This window comes from Kogia breviceps, chromosome 16, assembly GCF_026419965.1.
Source record: "Kogia breviceps isolate mKogBre1 chromosome 16, mKogBre1 haplotype 1, whole genome shotgun sequence".
In the NCBI taxonomy this organism is placed as follows: Eukaryota; Metazoa; Chordata; class Mammalia; order Artiodactyla; family Physeteridae; genus Kogia; species Kogia breviceps.
This window is the reverse complement of record NC_081325.1, coordinates 4,916,765-4,932,619: the sequence shown is the minus strand read 5'-3', so window position 1 is coordinate 4,932,619 and position 15,855 is coordinate 4,916,765. Positions and strand designations below refer to the sequence as shown.

The window sequence follows — 15,855 nt, the reverse complement described above, 5'->3', positions numbered from 1 at the left end:
GGGGACGCGGGTTCATGCCCCGGTCCGGGAGGATCCCACGTGCCGCGGAGCGGCTGGGCCCGTGAGCCGTGGCCGCTGCACCTGCGCGTCCGGAGCCTGTGCTCCGCAACGGGAGAGGCCACGACAGTGAGAGGCCCGTGTACCGCAAAAAAAAAAAAAAAAAAAAAAAGCCTCAGTTTAGATGCAAGCTATCTGGTATCAACACTCCACGCCCCAGCTTCCAAGTAAAACCATTAATGCTTTCACAAGAAAAACTATATTAAGAAAAATAAATCGTTTAACAACTCCCTTTTATGAAAATATTCCTTTAAGTAGCTTTACCAACTTTCAACAAACAGCCATGACCAAGACAAAAAGCCTTATTTTTTAAAAGAAAATCAATATTTTATAGAACTATTTTTAGTTTTATAAACTAAAAATAGCGATATTCAAGTGCTGTGACAATATTGTTCAACACTTTGTAAAGTCCTTAAACTATAAGCCAAGAAGCTTTCAAATCAATTCTTTAATGAAGTACGACTCACATTACCATTAGTAATTCCTAATTAAACATACAGTGGAGGTAAAGTGAATACTGTAAGACCATTTCCTAGAACAGCAGGCACCATACGTTAATTTCTTAGAGCCTATTCAGTATATCCTGAAACCTATGCTCACAGTATAAGCCATGAACTCAGAACCTGTATGAATTGTAAGATTTGACATATTTAACTAATTCAATTACACACTCACATACGAGGCTTTAAATGGAATGGTTTGTGTCTACCGACTTTATTCCTAGCCAAGCCATGGTATACTCTCACCTAGCCCTCCCCCACCCCCAAAATAGTACAAATGAAACTGCGGAACAGGCAGCCGCTGGAAGTCTCTTTGATTAATAATAAAAATCAGTTTCCAAAGTCAATAGGAGTCTTCAGATACAGAGAACAAACTTATGGCTACCAAAAGGGAGGGGTGACGGGAGGCATAAATTAGGAGTGTTTTATACTCTACTATATATAAAACAGACCCAACAAGGACCTCCTGTACAGCACAAGGAACTATATTCAATATCTTGCAATACCCTATGATGGAAAAGAGTCTGAAAAAGGATTTATATATGTGTGCGTATAACTGACTCACTGTGCTGTACACCGGAAACTATCACAACACTGTACATGAACTCCACTCCAATGAAAAATAAATAAATTTTTAAAAATTTAAAGTCAATGTGAGTCTTAATTACAGAACAGGTTGTGAGGCCCCACTACCAAGGGCTTTTAAAAATCTTCACCTTCCATGGGAACTAGAGAATTCAGACAAACAAACAAAGACCCCTATGTCATTCTCCCGGCTTTAAGCATGCACAAATGGATACCGAAATTAATGGGAACTAAGCAGAAATACTACTTGAAAACATCTTAAGGTCAGACATGAGACAGTCTAAGGAAATGGAACTACAATGTCGGTGCCGGACTGCAGATGGTTTAAGTATATTTCACGGAGTTGTGTATCCATCACCCCAACGAAACCCCGTGTATACATTACAATCATTCCTCTTTTCCCAACCTACTCCTCTCAGCCCTAAAAGCCACTAACCTTATGTCTCCGTAGATTTGCCTCTTCTGGGTATTTCATACAAATACAATCATACAGGAGGCCTATTACTGGCTTCTCCTAGCATAACGTGTTCAGAGTTAATTCATGTTGTAGAAGTGCACTCTTTCTTGAGGCCAAATGATATTCCACTGTATGGATGTACCACAGTTTATTTACTCATTAGTCAGTCGACAGACATTGGGACTGTTTCCACTTTTGCCTTACTATCATAATGCTGCTAGGGACTTTTACACCAGTTTTTGTGTGGACATACGGCTTCATTTCTCCTGGGTATAGACACCTCGAATTGCTGGATCGTATGTAACTTTACATTTAACCTTTTAAGAAACTGCCAAGCTGTTTTCCAAAGCAGCTACACCATTTTTCATTCCCATCAGCAATGTAGGATGGTTCCCATTTCTCCACATCCTCGCCAACACCTGCTACTGTCTTTTTGATTAGAGCTATCCTAGTGGGTGAGGCGGGAACTCATGCTTGAGGCTCTGTATCTTAAACCAAGCCCACTCATCCTTGAATTCGGTCTCCGCTATTCTTCCAAGCTACACGCTTAAGTATTCAATAGGCCCCAACGGTCATTCTTAAAACCCAAAATAGAGCCAGGATAATCTAACACTCTTTTCATAAATCAAAGTGTCACTTCTGCATAGTATATGCACCATTATTTTATCCCCAATCCTATCAGCTACAATAATGTCCAGCAGCCAGGCCTTTCGGAATAAAGATGTCAGGCTAAGCTCAAGCGCTAAGGCTGCAGAGGAACACTTCACACATAACAAAGCTCGAGTCGGCGCTTTCACAAAGGAGCCCTGGCCTGGGATTCAGGTTTAGTCAATAATCTGTATGTAACCTGACCAATCACTTACCTTCTCTCTACACCCGAGCATGGTGTTCTGAGCCTCTCACAGAACTACATCCTCTGAAGTCACTCCCAGAGATAAAGCTGTCTAAGCCTGAAAGTTTAATGAAATTTGCAAACATGCGAACGCACATGCCTAAGAGATCTAGCTTTGCACAGCAGAAAGACCGTGGGTTTAGGAGTCAGGCAGGCTAGGTTCTATTTCCAGCTGTGCCATTTACTAGCTAAATGGTCATATTTAACATCCTTCTCTGTCAGTCTCCTCATCTGAAGGTAAGACTGCCTTCTTCAAGAGGTTCTGAGGTTTTATAAAGCCAGTGTAGCTACAGCATCCAAGAGAGTGGCCGGCAAAAAGCAGACAGTTAAGTGTCGGCGTCCATCCGTCTTCCTGCCAACTCTGGGCAAAGTTTCCCAGCAAATAAAGCCCTCTTAACAAATGTCCTGGCACTGAGAGCTGAGTGCGAGTTCGTGTGACCTGAGGGATTCCATTATAAAGCGCTTGTCCGCATTACACTCGGAAACTTAAGGAGAGCTATCAATTGGCTTAAAACGGGACTGGGGAATTCTTGGAAGGGCACTCAAGGATGAAGAGACGAGAAACCTCATTTTTGCCAGCGACGGAAGCCTAAAAACGTCCTCCGGGCTCACAGCAGCCTGAGCACAGAACCAACGCAAAGGAGAGAAAGGTACGAGCTATACTCCCAGGACCCGATTGGACACGCGGGTGTAGACGGCCAGGCTTGAGGGGGAGGGGAGTGGAGGGGGCTGGCGACCGCCGAGAGGGGCGGGGGGCTGGGCGGGGGGCCGGCCAGGTGCGTGGAAAAGCCCAGCAGAGGAAGCCGAGCCCCATCCCAGCTGCGTGAATTAACCGCTTCCTGCGACTCTCGGCCGCCGCCGCCTACCTGATCTGGTTGTCACGGAATCTGTTGAGATGCGGCTGGTTGAGGTAAATGGTGCGGGCTGGCGCGTCCAGCTGGTCCCCAACAGACGTGGCCCGGGACATCTCATCATCGGCCTTCTTGTAGCCCGAAGAACGAACAGGTCCTGCGGAGAAGAGGCGCGGTCAGAAGGCAGAACACAAAGAAGTCACGCCCGGCACGGGCAGCAGCGCGGACGGGCGGGCGGGGACCAGCTGGAAAGGATGCTCGGGGCTGGCAAGGCGCCGCAGCTGTACCCCGGGCGGCCCCTGGAGACGCGCGCAGCTTGTCGGCTCGGCCCCGCCCCGCCCCGCCCCGCCCGCGCCGGTCCCCAGCGCTCGGGAGCCTCTCCCGGGGGTGGGAACCTCGGCCCTCCCGCACCACGCCCCGCCCCCTCCCGCACCACGCCCCGCCCCCTCCCTCCCCTCCCCCCACCCCCTCCCCGGCCAGCCGGGCCTGGGCGCGGGGAGCGCGGGTCCCGCGGGGGTGGCGAGGGGCGCACCCCTGCAGGTAGGGCCCCGTGGGCCGAGCGGATGCGGGGAGCGGAGGCCAGAGCCTCCCCTCCCCGGGGCGAGCTCCCCCTCCAGGCCCAGGGACTGAATTCCGGAGCTAGGCTTTCCCGGCTTCTTTGCGCTGAGGAACGGAGAGACACAGCAAAAGGGGGTGTGCCCTGCATTCGGCCGCCAGAGAGGATGCTGGAAGCCACCTCTGTGCTCCAGAGTGAAATTCCAGACCCTCCGTGCAGAGGGCTGGCCCCCCGGTTTCTGGCACAAACCAGCAGCTTTTCTCCCCCGACGCGCCTGGCGACCTGAGAGCGGAATCCCACCGTCCCCGCTGGCGGGCGCGGCGTGAGCCTCCACCCAGCGCTTCTGTGGTTAAGACCCAAGCCAGTCTATCTCCTTGAGATGCGATTTCAGCCCTAGAGCCGAGCCTCTCTTGGGCTAAAGCTCCCCATAACCCTCGCTTGAGGAGGGGTCGGCAAGGACAACGATGACACACCCAATATGTCTGCCCAGGTGCGCACCCCTACACACACATACACACACCTGCAAATACAAGACAGGGTCCCTCACCGGACGGGGCCACCCACCTCGCGATTTGACCTTCGCGGGGGCGGGGCCCTGACGTCAAGGCCCACAGAAAAATAAGTGCCCTACAGATGACAGAGTCTTCTCTGCTTTTCCTTAAATTGCATCTGCCCTAATACCTGCCCCACTTTCCACCTATGAAAGAAAGAGGTGTTGCATGTAACTTAGGAAACGGGCATCTCACTTCAGTAAACAGCCACTTCATAGCTACAAAGCATGTTCAGAAACATTTTGAAAGAGACAGTTTGGCTATGGAAGTATGTCATCTTTTTTAAAGTGGTTAGAATCCTATTATAATCCTCATCCTAAGAAGAGGACACCCCAATGTAAAACTGGGTATTGAGAGCTGCTGTGGTCTCGGTACAGGACCCCATCCTCAGACCCCCCTCTCCGGGGACCCCCTCCTCTGCCTCCGCTTATCCACAGGGGCAGCAGGTCTTTCAAGACTGGCTGGCCCGGGAGCCGCCAGAGTAGGCTGGTTTTAAAGCGTTTGCAGATCTAAGGCCGACAGACAGGCGCCGGACGCGCAGGCTCAGCGGCCACGGCTCACGGGCGCATTCGCTCTGCGGCATGTGGGATCCTCCCGGACCGGGGCACGAATCCGCGTCCTCTGCATCGGCAGGCGTACTCTCAACCACTGCGCCACCAGGGAAGTCCCCAACAGGGGATATATTTTAAACCAGCCTAAATCAAAGTGCTGCTTTCCTCTCTGCTCACTCATCCCACTTTGTTCTCCTCCACAAGCTTATCATCATTACCTGACACTATTTATTTATGGTCTGTCTTCCCAAGTCCAAGAGCAAAAGCTCCAGGGCAGCAGAGACATGTTCTGTTCAATGCAGTGGCCTCAGCGCCCAGAACAGTGCCTGGTACACGGCGGGCACTCGTATTTGCTGGCTGAATAAGCCCGTTTTACTTCAGTCTTATAAAAGGTCAACTTGAACCCTCCAGGCAGGGGTACAGTGATTTGCACCGAGGGCTCAGACCTGTGACCCTGCTGTGGGCAAAACGGTTCACTGCCGGGTGGTCTTTGCTCGGTGGCTCTCAACTCTGGCTGCACACCACCGAGAAAGCTCTCAACATTAACTAGTTCCTGGGCCCAACCTTGACCAATTCTGACTCTTCTCCTTTTTAAGCTCCTCAAGGGACACAAACGGGCAGGCATAACCGAGAATCCCTTGTAAGAGGCAGCCGAGAACACAAACAAAAAGCGAGCTGACTCCTGCTCTCAAAAATGTTAAGCAGTACATCCACGGTTACCAGTGCACCAGCATCTATGACCAAGTGACCAAGAGGGGGCTTGAAGGTGCGAACGGGGTCAGAGGTCAGCAGCCTCTCCGGGCCAAGGGTGGGGAGCTGGTCAGGACAGAGTGTGAGGGCAGATCTCGGAGTCTTAACGTCTGGGTCAGGTTTACGGTCAGAGAGGGGAGAACTTCGTGGGGAGGGAGAAGAGGAACTTAGACAAAGACCCAGTAGACAAAAGGCACTGGGGACCAATTGGAAAAAAACAAAAACCAGCGCTGAGGATCCAAACTGGAAGACAGAAAGGAAGCTCAGAAAAGAAGAGTCTGTGGCCAGACTGGGGATGATTTAAATGCTAGGGGAAGAAACTTGAACTTCATCCTGAAGGTCAGGTGAACCACAGAAGGTTTCTAAGCAGGAGAGAAACGCACCTGGCAGTGACTTAACAAGCAATAGCAGAAGAAGGGGAAAATTTGGAGGGTAAGGCCGGAAATTAACTCTACAATCTAGAAGCAAGAGGATGAAAGCATGAATTAAATGGAGAATGGGGAAAAAAGATGGACATGAGAAACATCTCAAGAAAATTCTGCACGACTTCTTTTGGATGAAATACATGGAGCAGAAAAAAGAAGAAACATTGGATGACTGGGATTTGAAGAGGAGACGGGGGCCAAAACAAAGCATCACTGACAGAAACAAGAATGGAAACGAGTTTGCCCAAACAAGAATTACAATGTTGGATAATAAATATTAGGGTGAAAAAATTATTGACACAAACAGTTAGTGATAACAGAACTAAGTGAAATATGTCCCAAGTACGTAGCATGCACCAGGCCAGCTCGTCTTTCTATACGACAGTAGGGCCAAATCTGGAATTTTTTTTTTTAAGTAGAAATATAGTCTCCCTCACCCCACCCCCAAGACTCAGATAACTTTCTTCTGCCTCAGTGGCCTCATCTTGACCCAATCCTCGTTTGCAGAAAAACGTTAATATTTTCAAAATAACACGATTTGTTGAAAATGTCTTGCCTGAGGAAAATACCGTACCATACATAGCAAAGCACTTTATGACTCAGGTTTCAAATTCAGACTCATGCGATGAGTCCTGAGTTAACGCACTTGAAAAATACCACCGTGCAAAATCAGAGTGTGTGTTTACAACTCCCCCACACGCATAAACCCGGTGTCAGCAGACAGAGGCAAGTCGGGAAACATCTACTGAGAACGAAGCTGAGGTAAAAGGAAAGAAGAGAAACAGATGACCAGTGCAACACAGACGAAGCAGCCGACGGCCAGGACCACGGGGGCGGGGGTTTTGTCTATTTCTGGGTTCCACCCCGTCACCCTGAGCAACGCCCCCGCACAGGAGGCGGCCTGTAAGTACATGTCAACCGGATACACAAAGGGCTAACGTAGCGTGTGTCTTCCGAAGAGGCCCACCCCGCCCAGCCGCGGAGCCAAGGACTGCTCCCTGGTCTGGTAACCTGACCCCTTTCCTCCCCGCCCGGGACCCGGAGCCCAGCAGGCAGGTCTGTGGCTCGCAATCTCCTTCACCCTTCCCACCAGGGATGGTTACCTGGTCCACGTCAGGCCTCTAAGGGTCTGCCTTCTGGCAACTTTGACATGGGACCCGGGGAGATGATTTGTTTTCCTGTTAAGCTGTCTTATGGCAACTTGATTATGATACCAGCTGAAGAACCTAGATGAGTAGAGAAGGAAACGTTTTCTGCCCTTTCACTTGCAAAGGAGTTTTACTATTGCACAGAAGAAATTCTTGGGAAGGAAATTTTCTAGTCTTCCTAAGTCAGAAACCTATTAAAGTGAGAAGCCTTTAGGCAGCACCTCTAACCCTTAAAAAATAAATAAATAAATAAAGTTGGGCTTCCCTGGTGGCGCAGTGGTCGAGAGCCCGCCTGCCGATACAGGGGACGCGGGTTCGTGCCCCGGTCCGGGAGGATCCCACGTGCCGCGGAGCGGCTGGACCCGTGAGCCGTGGCCGCTGCGCCCGCACGTCCGGAGTCTGTGCTCCGCAGCGGGAGAGGCCACAGCGGTGAGAGGCCCGCGTACCAAAAAAAATAATAATAATAAAAATTTTTAAAAGATGTTTCTAATCCTTCAGGACAGAGATATGGAGCAGTCCAGCGGCCAGGAAAGCATTTGGGCTGATTATCTCCCCTAATCAAATCAACATAATGAAAACACTGTACAAAAGCAAAATGTGACTCTTCTTGCCTTCACAGACACACCTTGGAGGCCCTTTCTAGACCCCCACTTTGCACAAACCACATCTCCCCAGATATAGCATCAGTGATCCATCTCCACCGTCGGTGAATCCGATGGACTCATCACCCACCGGTGAATTCAAAGGAAATACACCGATGGATCAGGAACTCGCATTACTGCAAGTACTGATGGGTTTCTCTTTTTTTTCTGTATATATATTTTTTATTTTTGCTGTGTTGGGTCTTCGTTTCTGTCCGAGGGCTTTCTCCATTTGCGGCGAGCGGGGGCCACTCTTCATCGCGGTGCGCGGGCCTCTCTTGTTGCGGAGCACAGGCTCCAGACGCGCAGGCTCAGTAGTTGTGGCTCGCGGGCTCCAGACGCACAGGCTCAGTAGTTGTGGCTCACGGACCCAGTTGCTCCGGGGCACGTGGGATCCTCCCAGACCAGGGCTCGAACCCGTGTGCCCTGCATCGGCAGGCGGACTCTCAACCACTGCGCCACCAGGGAAGCCCTCTCTTTTTTCAAGGAAAGAGGAGATGGGGAGGGAAATAAGAGGCTGTGCACAGACAGCTATGATTTAAAATGTTGTGGGGTGCTAATCATCCAAAGTTACGGGGCACCTCCTAGAGGGAGAGTATGCTGCCGGGTAGTGGGCAGGGAAAAGGCACACAGCTTAAGGCAGAAGCTTACATTTTAGCTGAGGCAACAGAAACGAGAGAGAACAAAAATCTGGGAATTCAGAGGACAAAGGTGACTGCCAGCCTCATAACACCCTGTTAGGGCCAAAAACCAGGGAGATTTCATTAAGAAAGAGCTTCGGGTTTCCCTGGTGGCGCAGTGGTTAAGAATCCGCCTGCCGATGCAGGGGACACGGGTTCGAGCCCTGGTCCGGGAAGATCCCACATGCCACAGAGCAACTAAGCCCGTGCGCCACAACTAACGAGCCTGCACTCTGGAGCCCGTGAGCCACAACTACTGCAGCCCACGTGCCCAGACCCCGTGCTCTGCAACAAGAGAAACCACCTCCATGAGAAGCCCACACACCGCAACGAAGAGTAGCCTGTAAGAATGGCTAGGATTTGGATGTGCAGAGAAAAGCACAGAGCCTTCCAGGAATGGTACCACGGGAGGAGCAGAGACACGGGCCAGTGATGCTTTATTCACAACCTGGCCGGCTCCAGCTGGCGGGTGAAAGGTGAGCCATAGTCTTCTGAAGCCTAGTTTCCAGTAGGTACAGTAAGACAAACTGGGCTGTTCCTTGAAACCCATTTTATACCTTAGATATGTTGAAATCCATCATGTAACTTACGTGAAGACAAACGTGCTTTTAAGGAAATATGTTTAATAGACAAAACTAAAAATAAAGAAGAAAAGCTATGTTTCAGATATTCAATTCAGAGGATTTTTCTATATGGGCTGGATTGGCTAAGGCTTAAAATACAAGCCCAGTGAGTTTTCTGGAGCAAGTCCCTCCCTCTGTTGCTGGTATGGATATTCTCCATCACTCCTGGGACCTCAAAACTGGGCTCAAGCTAGGGACACAGACTTGAAAATCCCATTGCTGATTCCACACGCACAAATGCAGTCTCTGAACAGTTAATCCTAGGAGGTGGCAGTGTGAACAGACCGCCTGTTCTCAGCATTTTGAAGACCCACAAGACTTTGGCCAAAGGCACACGGGCTCGCTGCACGTGGTCTCACAGCCAGCCCACCTCTCCAGCATCCTTGGTGACCCATCTCTCCCTTCGTCTTTTTTGTTTTGTTTTGTTTTAGGGTTTTTTTGCGTTACGCGGGCCTCTCACCGCTGTGGCCTCTCCCGTTGCGGAGCACAGGCTCCGGACGCGCAGGCTCAGCGGCCACGGCTCACGGGCGCAGGCGCTCCGCGGCACGTGGGATCCTCCCGGACCGGGGCACGAACCCGCGTCCCCTGCATCGGCAGGCGGACTCTCGACCACTGCGCCACCAGGGAAGCCCTCTCCCTTGGTCTTGAAGCTCCCCGCAGAGCAGCCTTCTCCCCACTCCTCAACTTTGTTCCCCCCAGAGCCCTGGTACCTGCTTTTCCTTCCAGCCGGAACTCTCCTCCTCTAGGCTAGGCTTATGCTAACTCCTCTCCATTGCACTGCCAGAGACCGTCTCTGCCGCGTTCTTCCCTGGCGCCGTGCCATTTCTTTCACTGCACTTAGGAAACTGGTTTGCTCGTCCTCCGTCTTCCAACAGTAGCCGTAAGCTCCATGAGCGCGGGGCCCACGTTCATCTTAATCACCTCCACTCCCCAGTGAAGGGACAAAGAAGGTGCTCGATAAGTGTATCCAACAAACAAAGTGGACGTGGCCGCAAAACTTCACATCCTGTCTTAAGCGGACGGAGAAAAATGTTGTAGGTTGAATTCAAGGAGTTACAAGTTGGACCCTAAGGTACCACCCAAAAGAGAATTTGGCGGGGGGGGGGGGGGAATATCCGGTTTTGTTTAGAATTTAATCCAACTTGATAATTTCAAAAATGCATGTAAAGTGGTGTTAAGTCTCTCTTGAGTAAAGATGCTCTGGCTCCCAGAATTTCATCCTCTTCTTTCCTTCAGATGGCGCTGGGGAAACGGGGGGCAGGGACAGGGGGAGCGGCGAAGTACCGAGGTCCTTGGACACGGACGCCTCCTGCCTCCTCTGATCTACACCCTCCGGGCCCTGCTGGCATCTGTGGCTACAGCCTGTGACGGGCCTGGCTCGGCTTCATCAGGGGGCGTCCGTGTCCCCAGCTGGCTCCCCCTCACCTGGGCCGCCTCTGTACAAACCACAGAGCCTGCCATCCTCTGCGTCCAGGCTGCCCGCATCAGCCGTCCATCTGCAGCCCTGCAGGACCTGCCCGCTGGAAGGGCCAGCGGCTTTCCAATCGGCTCCAGACCACTTTGAACGTACAGGTGGGCAATTCAAGAAAGCAAAACCATAACCCCTCAGTTTTATCCCCATGTGTCCCACACACCTCGGCTCTCTGACTGGGGAAAGTTTCCCCGGAAGAGAAGAATTAAGATGTCTCTTGTCAGGTGTTTCTCCTCTCCCACCCCCTCTCTCCGTTCTACCCGCTGAAGAACAAAAACAGAGGCAAAAGCTCTTTAATGTCCTGCCCTGACATCGTCCCTCTGGGTGCCACACGACGCTTTAAAAACCCACTGAGCTCTCTCTTCAGCGTAGAAAACGGTGAGCCAAGCCCCCCACAACGTCTGTTGTAAATATGACAAAAGGGAGAGAAAAAGTGATCTGCAAAGTCTCCTCATAAACAAAAGCCTAGCTTGCCTTTTCCTGCTCGTTCTGAAAGGCGGAAGGTACAGACACCTTGATGTTTCTCCTAATCCTTCCCAGGGCGGCGGAGGGTCTGAGTGCCCGGAAGTCGGGTGCCACGTGCAAGAGAAAGGCACGTGTGTGTGCGTCAGCCACCAGCCCGTGTCGTGTGCAAACCGGCCCGTTAGGGTCCTGCGACCCGTGGTGACACAGCAAACGTAGCACTTTTCTTCCGTCAACAACCTTAACCTCCGCCATCGCACACGGATGTGAGCAAACCATCCGTCCTCACTGCCGACTCCTCAGGTACCCAAGATCACCCTCCCAGTGTGATGGCTCTTCCTGACTCTCAAGTTGTATCGCGTTTCTTCTCAGACGGAGAAGTGAGGAACTTTCAAATGTGGAAAGTCGTTAGAAAGGTAGCCCAGTGCCAAGGAGACGCAGATAGAGGAACCTGGATCTCCGCCCCACCACCACCACTTCGGTGTCACCAGGTCAGCCGACTTTTTCAGGTCACAAGGTCACCATTATGATAAAAAGCACCACTATCTTTTGTTGAGCCCTGTCTAAGCATTTTATCTGTATTAACCCTTATAATTGCTGTAACAATCACTGGATAAGCATGCTGACCTGGTAGAAAAAAATGGGGCGAAGAGTAACTCGGCAATGAGTTCGCCGTCTACAAGTTGAGTTTCTTTGCAGCTCGACACAGGCAGCTGCTAGGTCTTTCTTCACTTGGGTGACCCTTCCCAGGCCCTCACACCTCCCCGGAAGCAGCCCCTTTCAGACCCACCCGCAGTGGGGAGCAAGGCACCTCCTACACACGCCTGCGGGCCCTAGACCTCAGCCAGCTCTCCCGTCAGCTCAGGGTCTACATATACATGCATCTGCCCTCGTGTCAAGCAGACCCCTGACACCAGGAAATTGCTTCCAGCCACAGAGACGGGTCAGCAGACACAGAAGGGCCCAGCACACCTGCCCTGCTCTCACATGGGCGAGCCACGCTTGCTGGCACAGATGCAGCTTTCATTTCTATGCTTAGTGCATGCTGCCATGTTAGTTGGCCTAAGTAACTTCCAAAAGAAAGACTTTTACTTTCTGTTTTGAATTTTACCATCACCTTCTAAGGATAAATCAGTTGCAAAAAACAACGCTATTAAGCAGAAGTTTCAAAGTCAAAAGCCGATGATCTAATCACAGGGACTTCCCTGTTAACCACTGCGCTAAGAATCCACCTGCCGCTGCAGGGGACACGGGTTCGAGCCCTGGTCTGGGAAGATCGCACATGCCGCGGAGCAGCTAAGCCCGTGCACCACAACTACCGAGCCTGCGCTCTAGGGCCCACGAGCCGCTACTACTGAGGCCCACGCGCCTAGAGCCCGTGCTCCGCAACAAGAAGCCCGCGCACCGTGACAAAGGGTAGCCCCCGATCTCCGCAACTAGAGAAAAGCCCGCGTGCAGCCACGAAGACCCAACGCAACCAAATTAATTAAATTTTTTTTAAAAAGCAGTATGTGCACTTTAAAAAATAAACTTAATCATGTTTTATAGGAGGATAGAAAGGAATAAAGCCAACCCCCCCAAAAAAGAATTCCTTGAGGGAAACGTAAGACGGAGCCACCTGAGAGGTACAGCTCATCATCTACAGAGCCTCGCTCTGGGTGATGTATTTCCTAATTCTGTACTCTCCCCGTCCCCGTCGCTATGGGTGGTGTACACAGCTGTCACGCAGCCACTCCCTGAGGTTACAGCTTCAGCCTCTCGGTAAACACAAAGCTGCGCTCTGTGGCAGAGGCTCCCACACCTGATGCCGACACTATTAATGCAATGATCTCATCCCAGCTACTGCACCAGATGTTACAATGAACTCAAGCCTGTCTAATCCAAAGGCGTAATCCTACCTCCAAACCTCAGAACGAATCTCTTAATCTTCCTGACCCCAAACACCGACAGGCCCTCCTGCGAGGTATCAGACTTAACAAAGTCACTCTAATTTTACAAGCACAACTTTTTTCTTTTAATTAACAATTCTGTGAACTGATATGGTTGTAATTGTCAAATGAAAAGGTTCCAACGCCACAAGAAGACTTATCAAACATCTAAATATCAGCTACTATAATTCCTCAACGCGTGCACACCCCTCTTTTTGTCAACAGTCATTTCTCCCGAGAATTCCTCTGTATCTACTTGCTCGATATTCCAACCAGGAATCGCTCTGCTAAGTCCGCTGATAAGCGTCACCTTTGCGTCTCAGATTCCAAGGGGCGTCCCTGGGTCCGCTCTTCCATCCAACCGTATTGCTCCTGTACCTTAGAATTCTAAATTAAGTCCCATATTTTCCTTGAACACAAAAACAATTTACTGGTGTAGTGTACTACCTGACCCAACGAACTCCTCTTTCCCTACAGTGGAGTCACGGTTCACGGTGAGAAATACTGACCAGGTTTTTAAGGTTGCCCCCAAATCTGTATCGTGGTGAGGCACTGCATCATAAAATACCCCTGTCAATTACTCAAAGAGGTAAAAACTTCCTGGCTAGAGTACTGGTAAGTAGAGTTATGAGTTGCCTGAAGCCCAAAGATTATTCCATGATAGCTCTCCCAAGCCCATTATAACACGTATTGTTGTAATAAGGAAGAACCTTTGTATACTGTTACAAGTTAATCACTAAAGGAACGTTGCCTAGAAGCTTAAATTACACATAACAGGCCCATCTCTGGGACCCCTGCCCCCCAGGTAATGAGCATTAAGCTGAAACAGCCTTGTTTGGCTCACAGGGAACATCCTGAACAGGCCCACGTGTGAATGACTGCAGGAGGGAGAAATTAACATGCCCCCCCAGAGGCTGATGGGAACCAGGAAGTGTTTGATTTTACTCCCTCCCCTTTTAGTATCAAAGAAGACTGGGTTTGTTTTTTGTTTTTTTTTTTAAACAACTTCACTGGAGCATAATTGCTTTACAGTGGTGTGCTAGTTTCTGCTGTATAACAAAGTGAATCAGCTATAGTTATACATACATCCCCATATCCCCTCCCTCTTGTGTCTCCCTCCCACCCTCCCTATCCCACCCCTCTAGGTGGTCACAAAGCACCGAGCTGATCTCCCTGTGCTATGTGGCTGCTTCCCACTAGCTATCTGTTTAACATTTGGTAGTGTATATATGTCCATGCCACTCTCTCACTTCGTCCCAGCTTACCCTTCCCCCTCCCCGTGTCCTCAAGTCCATTCTCCACATCTGTGTCTTTCTTCCTGTCCTGCCCCTAGGTTCTCCATGACCTTTTTTTTTCTTAGATTCCATATATATGTGTTAGCATATGGTATTTGTTTTTCTCTTTCTGACTTCACTCTGTAGGACAGACTCTAGGTCCATCCACCTCACTACAAATAACTCAATTTTGTTTCTTTTTATGGCTGAGTAATACTCCATTGTATATATGTGCCACATCTTCTTTATCCATTCAACTGTCGAAGGACACTTAGGTTGAAGCAGCCTAAATTCTGATTCAGGCAAGACGGCTCTCTGGGGCCCGAGTCCACCATCCTCTCGGTCTGGCAGCTTTGCAAATAAAGTCACTCTTCCTTGCCCTGACACCTTGTCCCTCGATTTGTTTGTCTGTCGGGCAGTGAGCAGAGCATGGGAGCCTGGACTTGGTAACACTGTAAACTTTCAACACTTTTACTTTTACTGCAATCTGGATGCATAGTAGAAACCTTTAATGGTAAGAACAATGCAGATCAGATAACAACCAGAGTCTAACACTGTGCTGTCCACCTTGGTAGCCACTGGCCACACATGACTACTGCGCAATTGACACATGGCTGGTCAGAAGAGACATACACACAAGTGTAAAACACGCAGCGGATTTTAAAGACTTGGTATTTTAAAAAAAGAATGCAAGATGTCTCAGTTTTTATAATGATTATGTTGAGATTACATTTGGGATATACTGAGTCAAGTGAAGCATACTATTGAAGTACAGATATGCTCACATCTTATCTCTACTTGACCGTGCTGGGTTAGCAGTCATAATTGATGATTATCTTACCCTCCCTCTTGTCTGCTTCTTACCTCTCAATATCTCCCACAGCCCTTCCCACCCTTCAGTTAAACCTGCAGCTTGTATCTAAAGAAGGAAAAGTAATTTTTCAATTCCAGCTTAAGGAAAATTTAATAGGGAAGACGATTTGTACCTCAAACCACCACATCCTAACGCTGAGTACTAACACTTCACCCAGCTCTAAGCCCGCTGGCAAACTGCCTATCCAGCTGCAATTTGGGGCTAAAAATGCCCGTAGAGAAATTCAAGTTCATGGAAGAAAGATTTTCACGAAAATCCGAAGAGTTTGCTTCTAAGAGAACTGTAGTCCTGCCTTAGAAGTGAGCATATATTTGTTTATCCCTGTTTCTAATGAGACTACCTAGACACACCTCTACCTCAGATTAGAGACAAGGGGAGGAAAAAGATTGCTACAGTAAAGGCACACTAGCCACTGGTCAGAAGTGACAGCTCACCCCAAGGAAGGGCACAGAATCACACACGCACGCGCACACACACGCACGCGCACACACACACACGCGCGCGCACACACACACACGCGCGCGCGCACACAGCAACCCCTGAGAACGTAAGTTAGAGGAAGTGCGTTGCCCTCAACGC

At 50.0% G+C, this 15,855-nt stretch overlaps 1 protein-coding gene across 6 annotated transcripts in view; it reads right to left on the bottom strand.

The window, feature by feature from the left end:
• Window positions 1-15,855, bottom strand: part of ATP8A2 (ATPase phospholipid transporting 8A2) — a 516,648-nt gene that overhangs the window by 437,883 nt on the left and 62,910 nt on the right. For all 6 annotated transcript variants that reach the window (XM_067016712.1, XM_067016711.1, XM_067016707.1 and 3 more), the window contains exon 2: window positions 3,358-3,499. In XM_067016712.1, coding sequence (XP_066872813.1) covers window positions 3,358-3,458 — 101 coding nt within the window. In that variant the 5' untranslated portion in view covers window positions 3,459-3,499. The remainder of the gene's footprint in view (window positions 1-3,357; window positions 3,500-15,855) is intronic.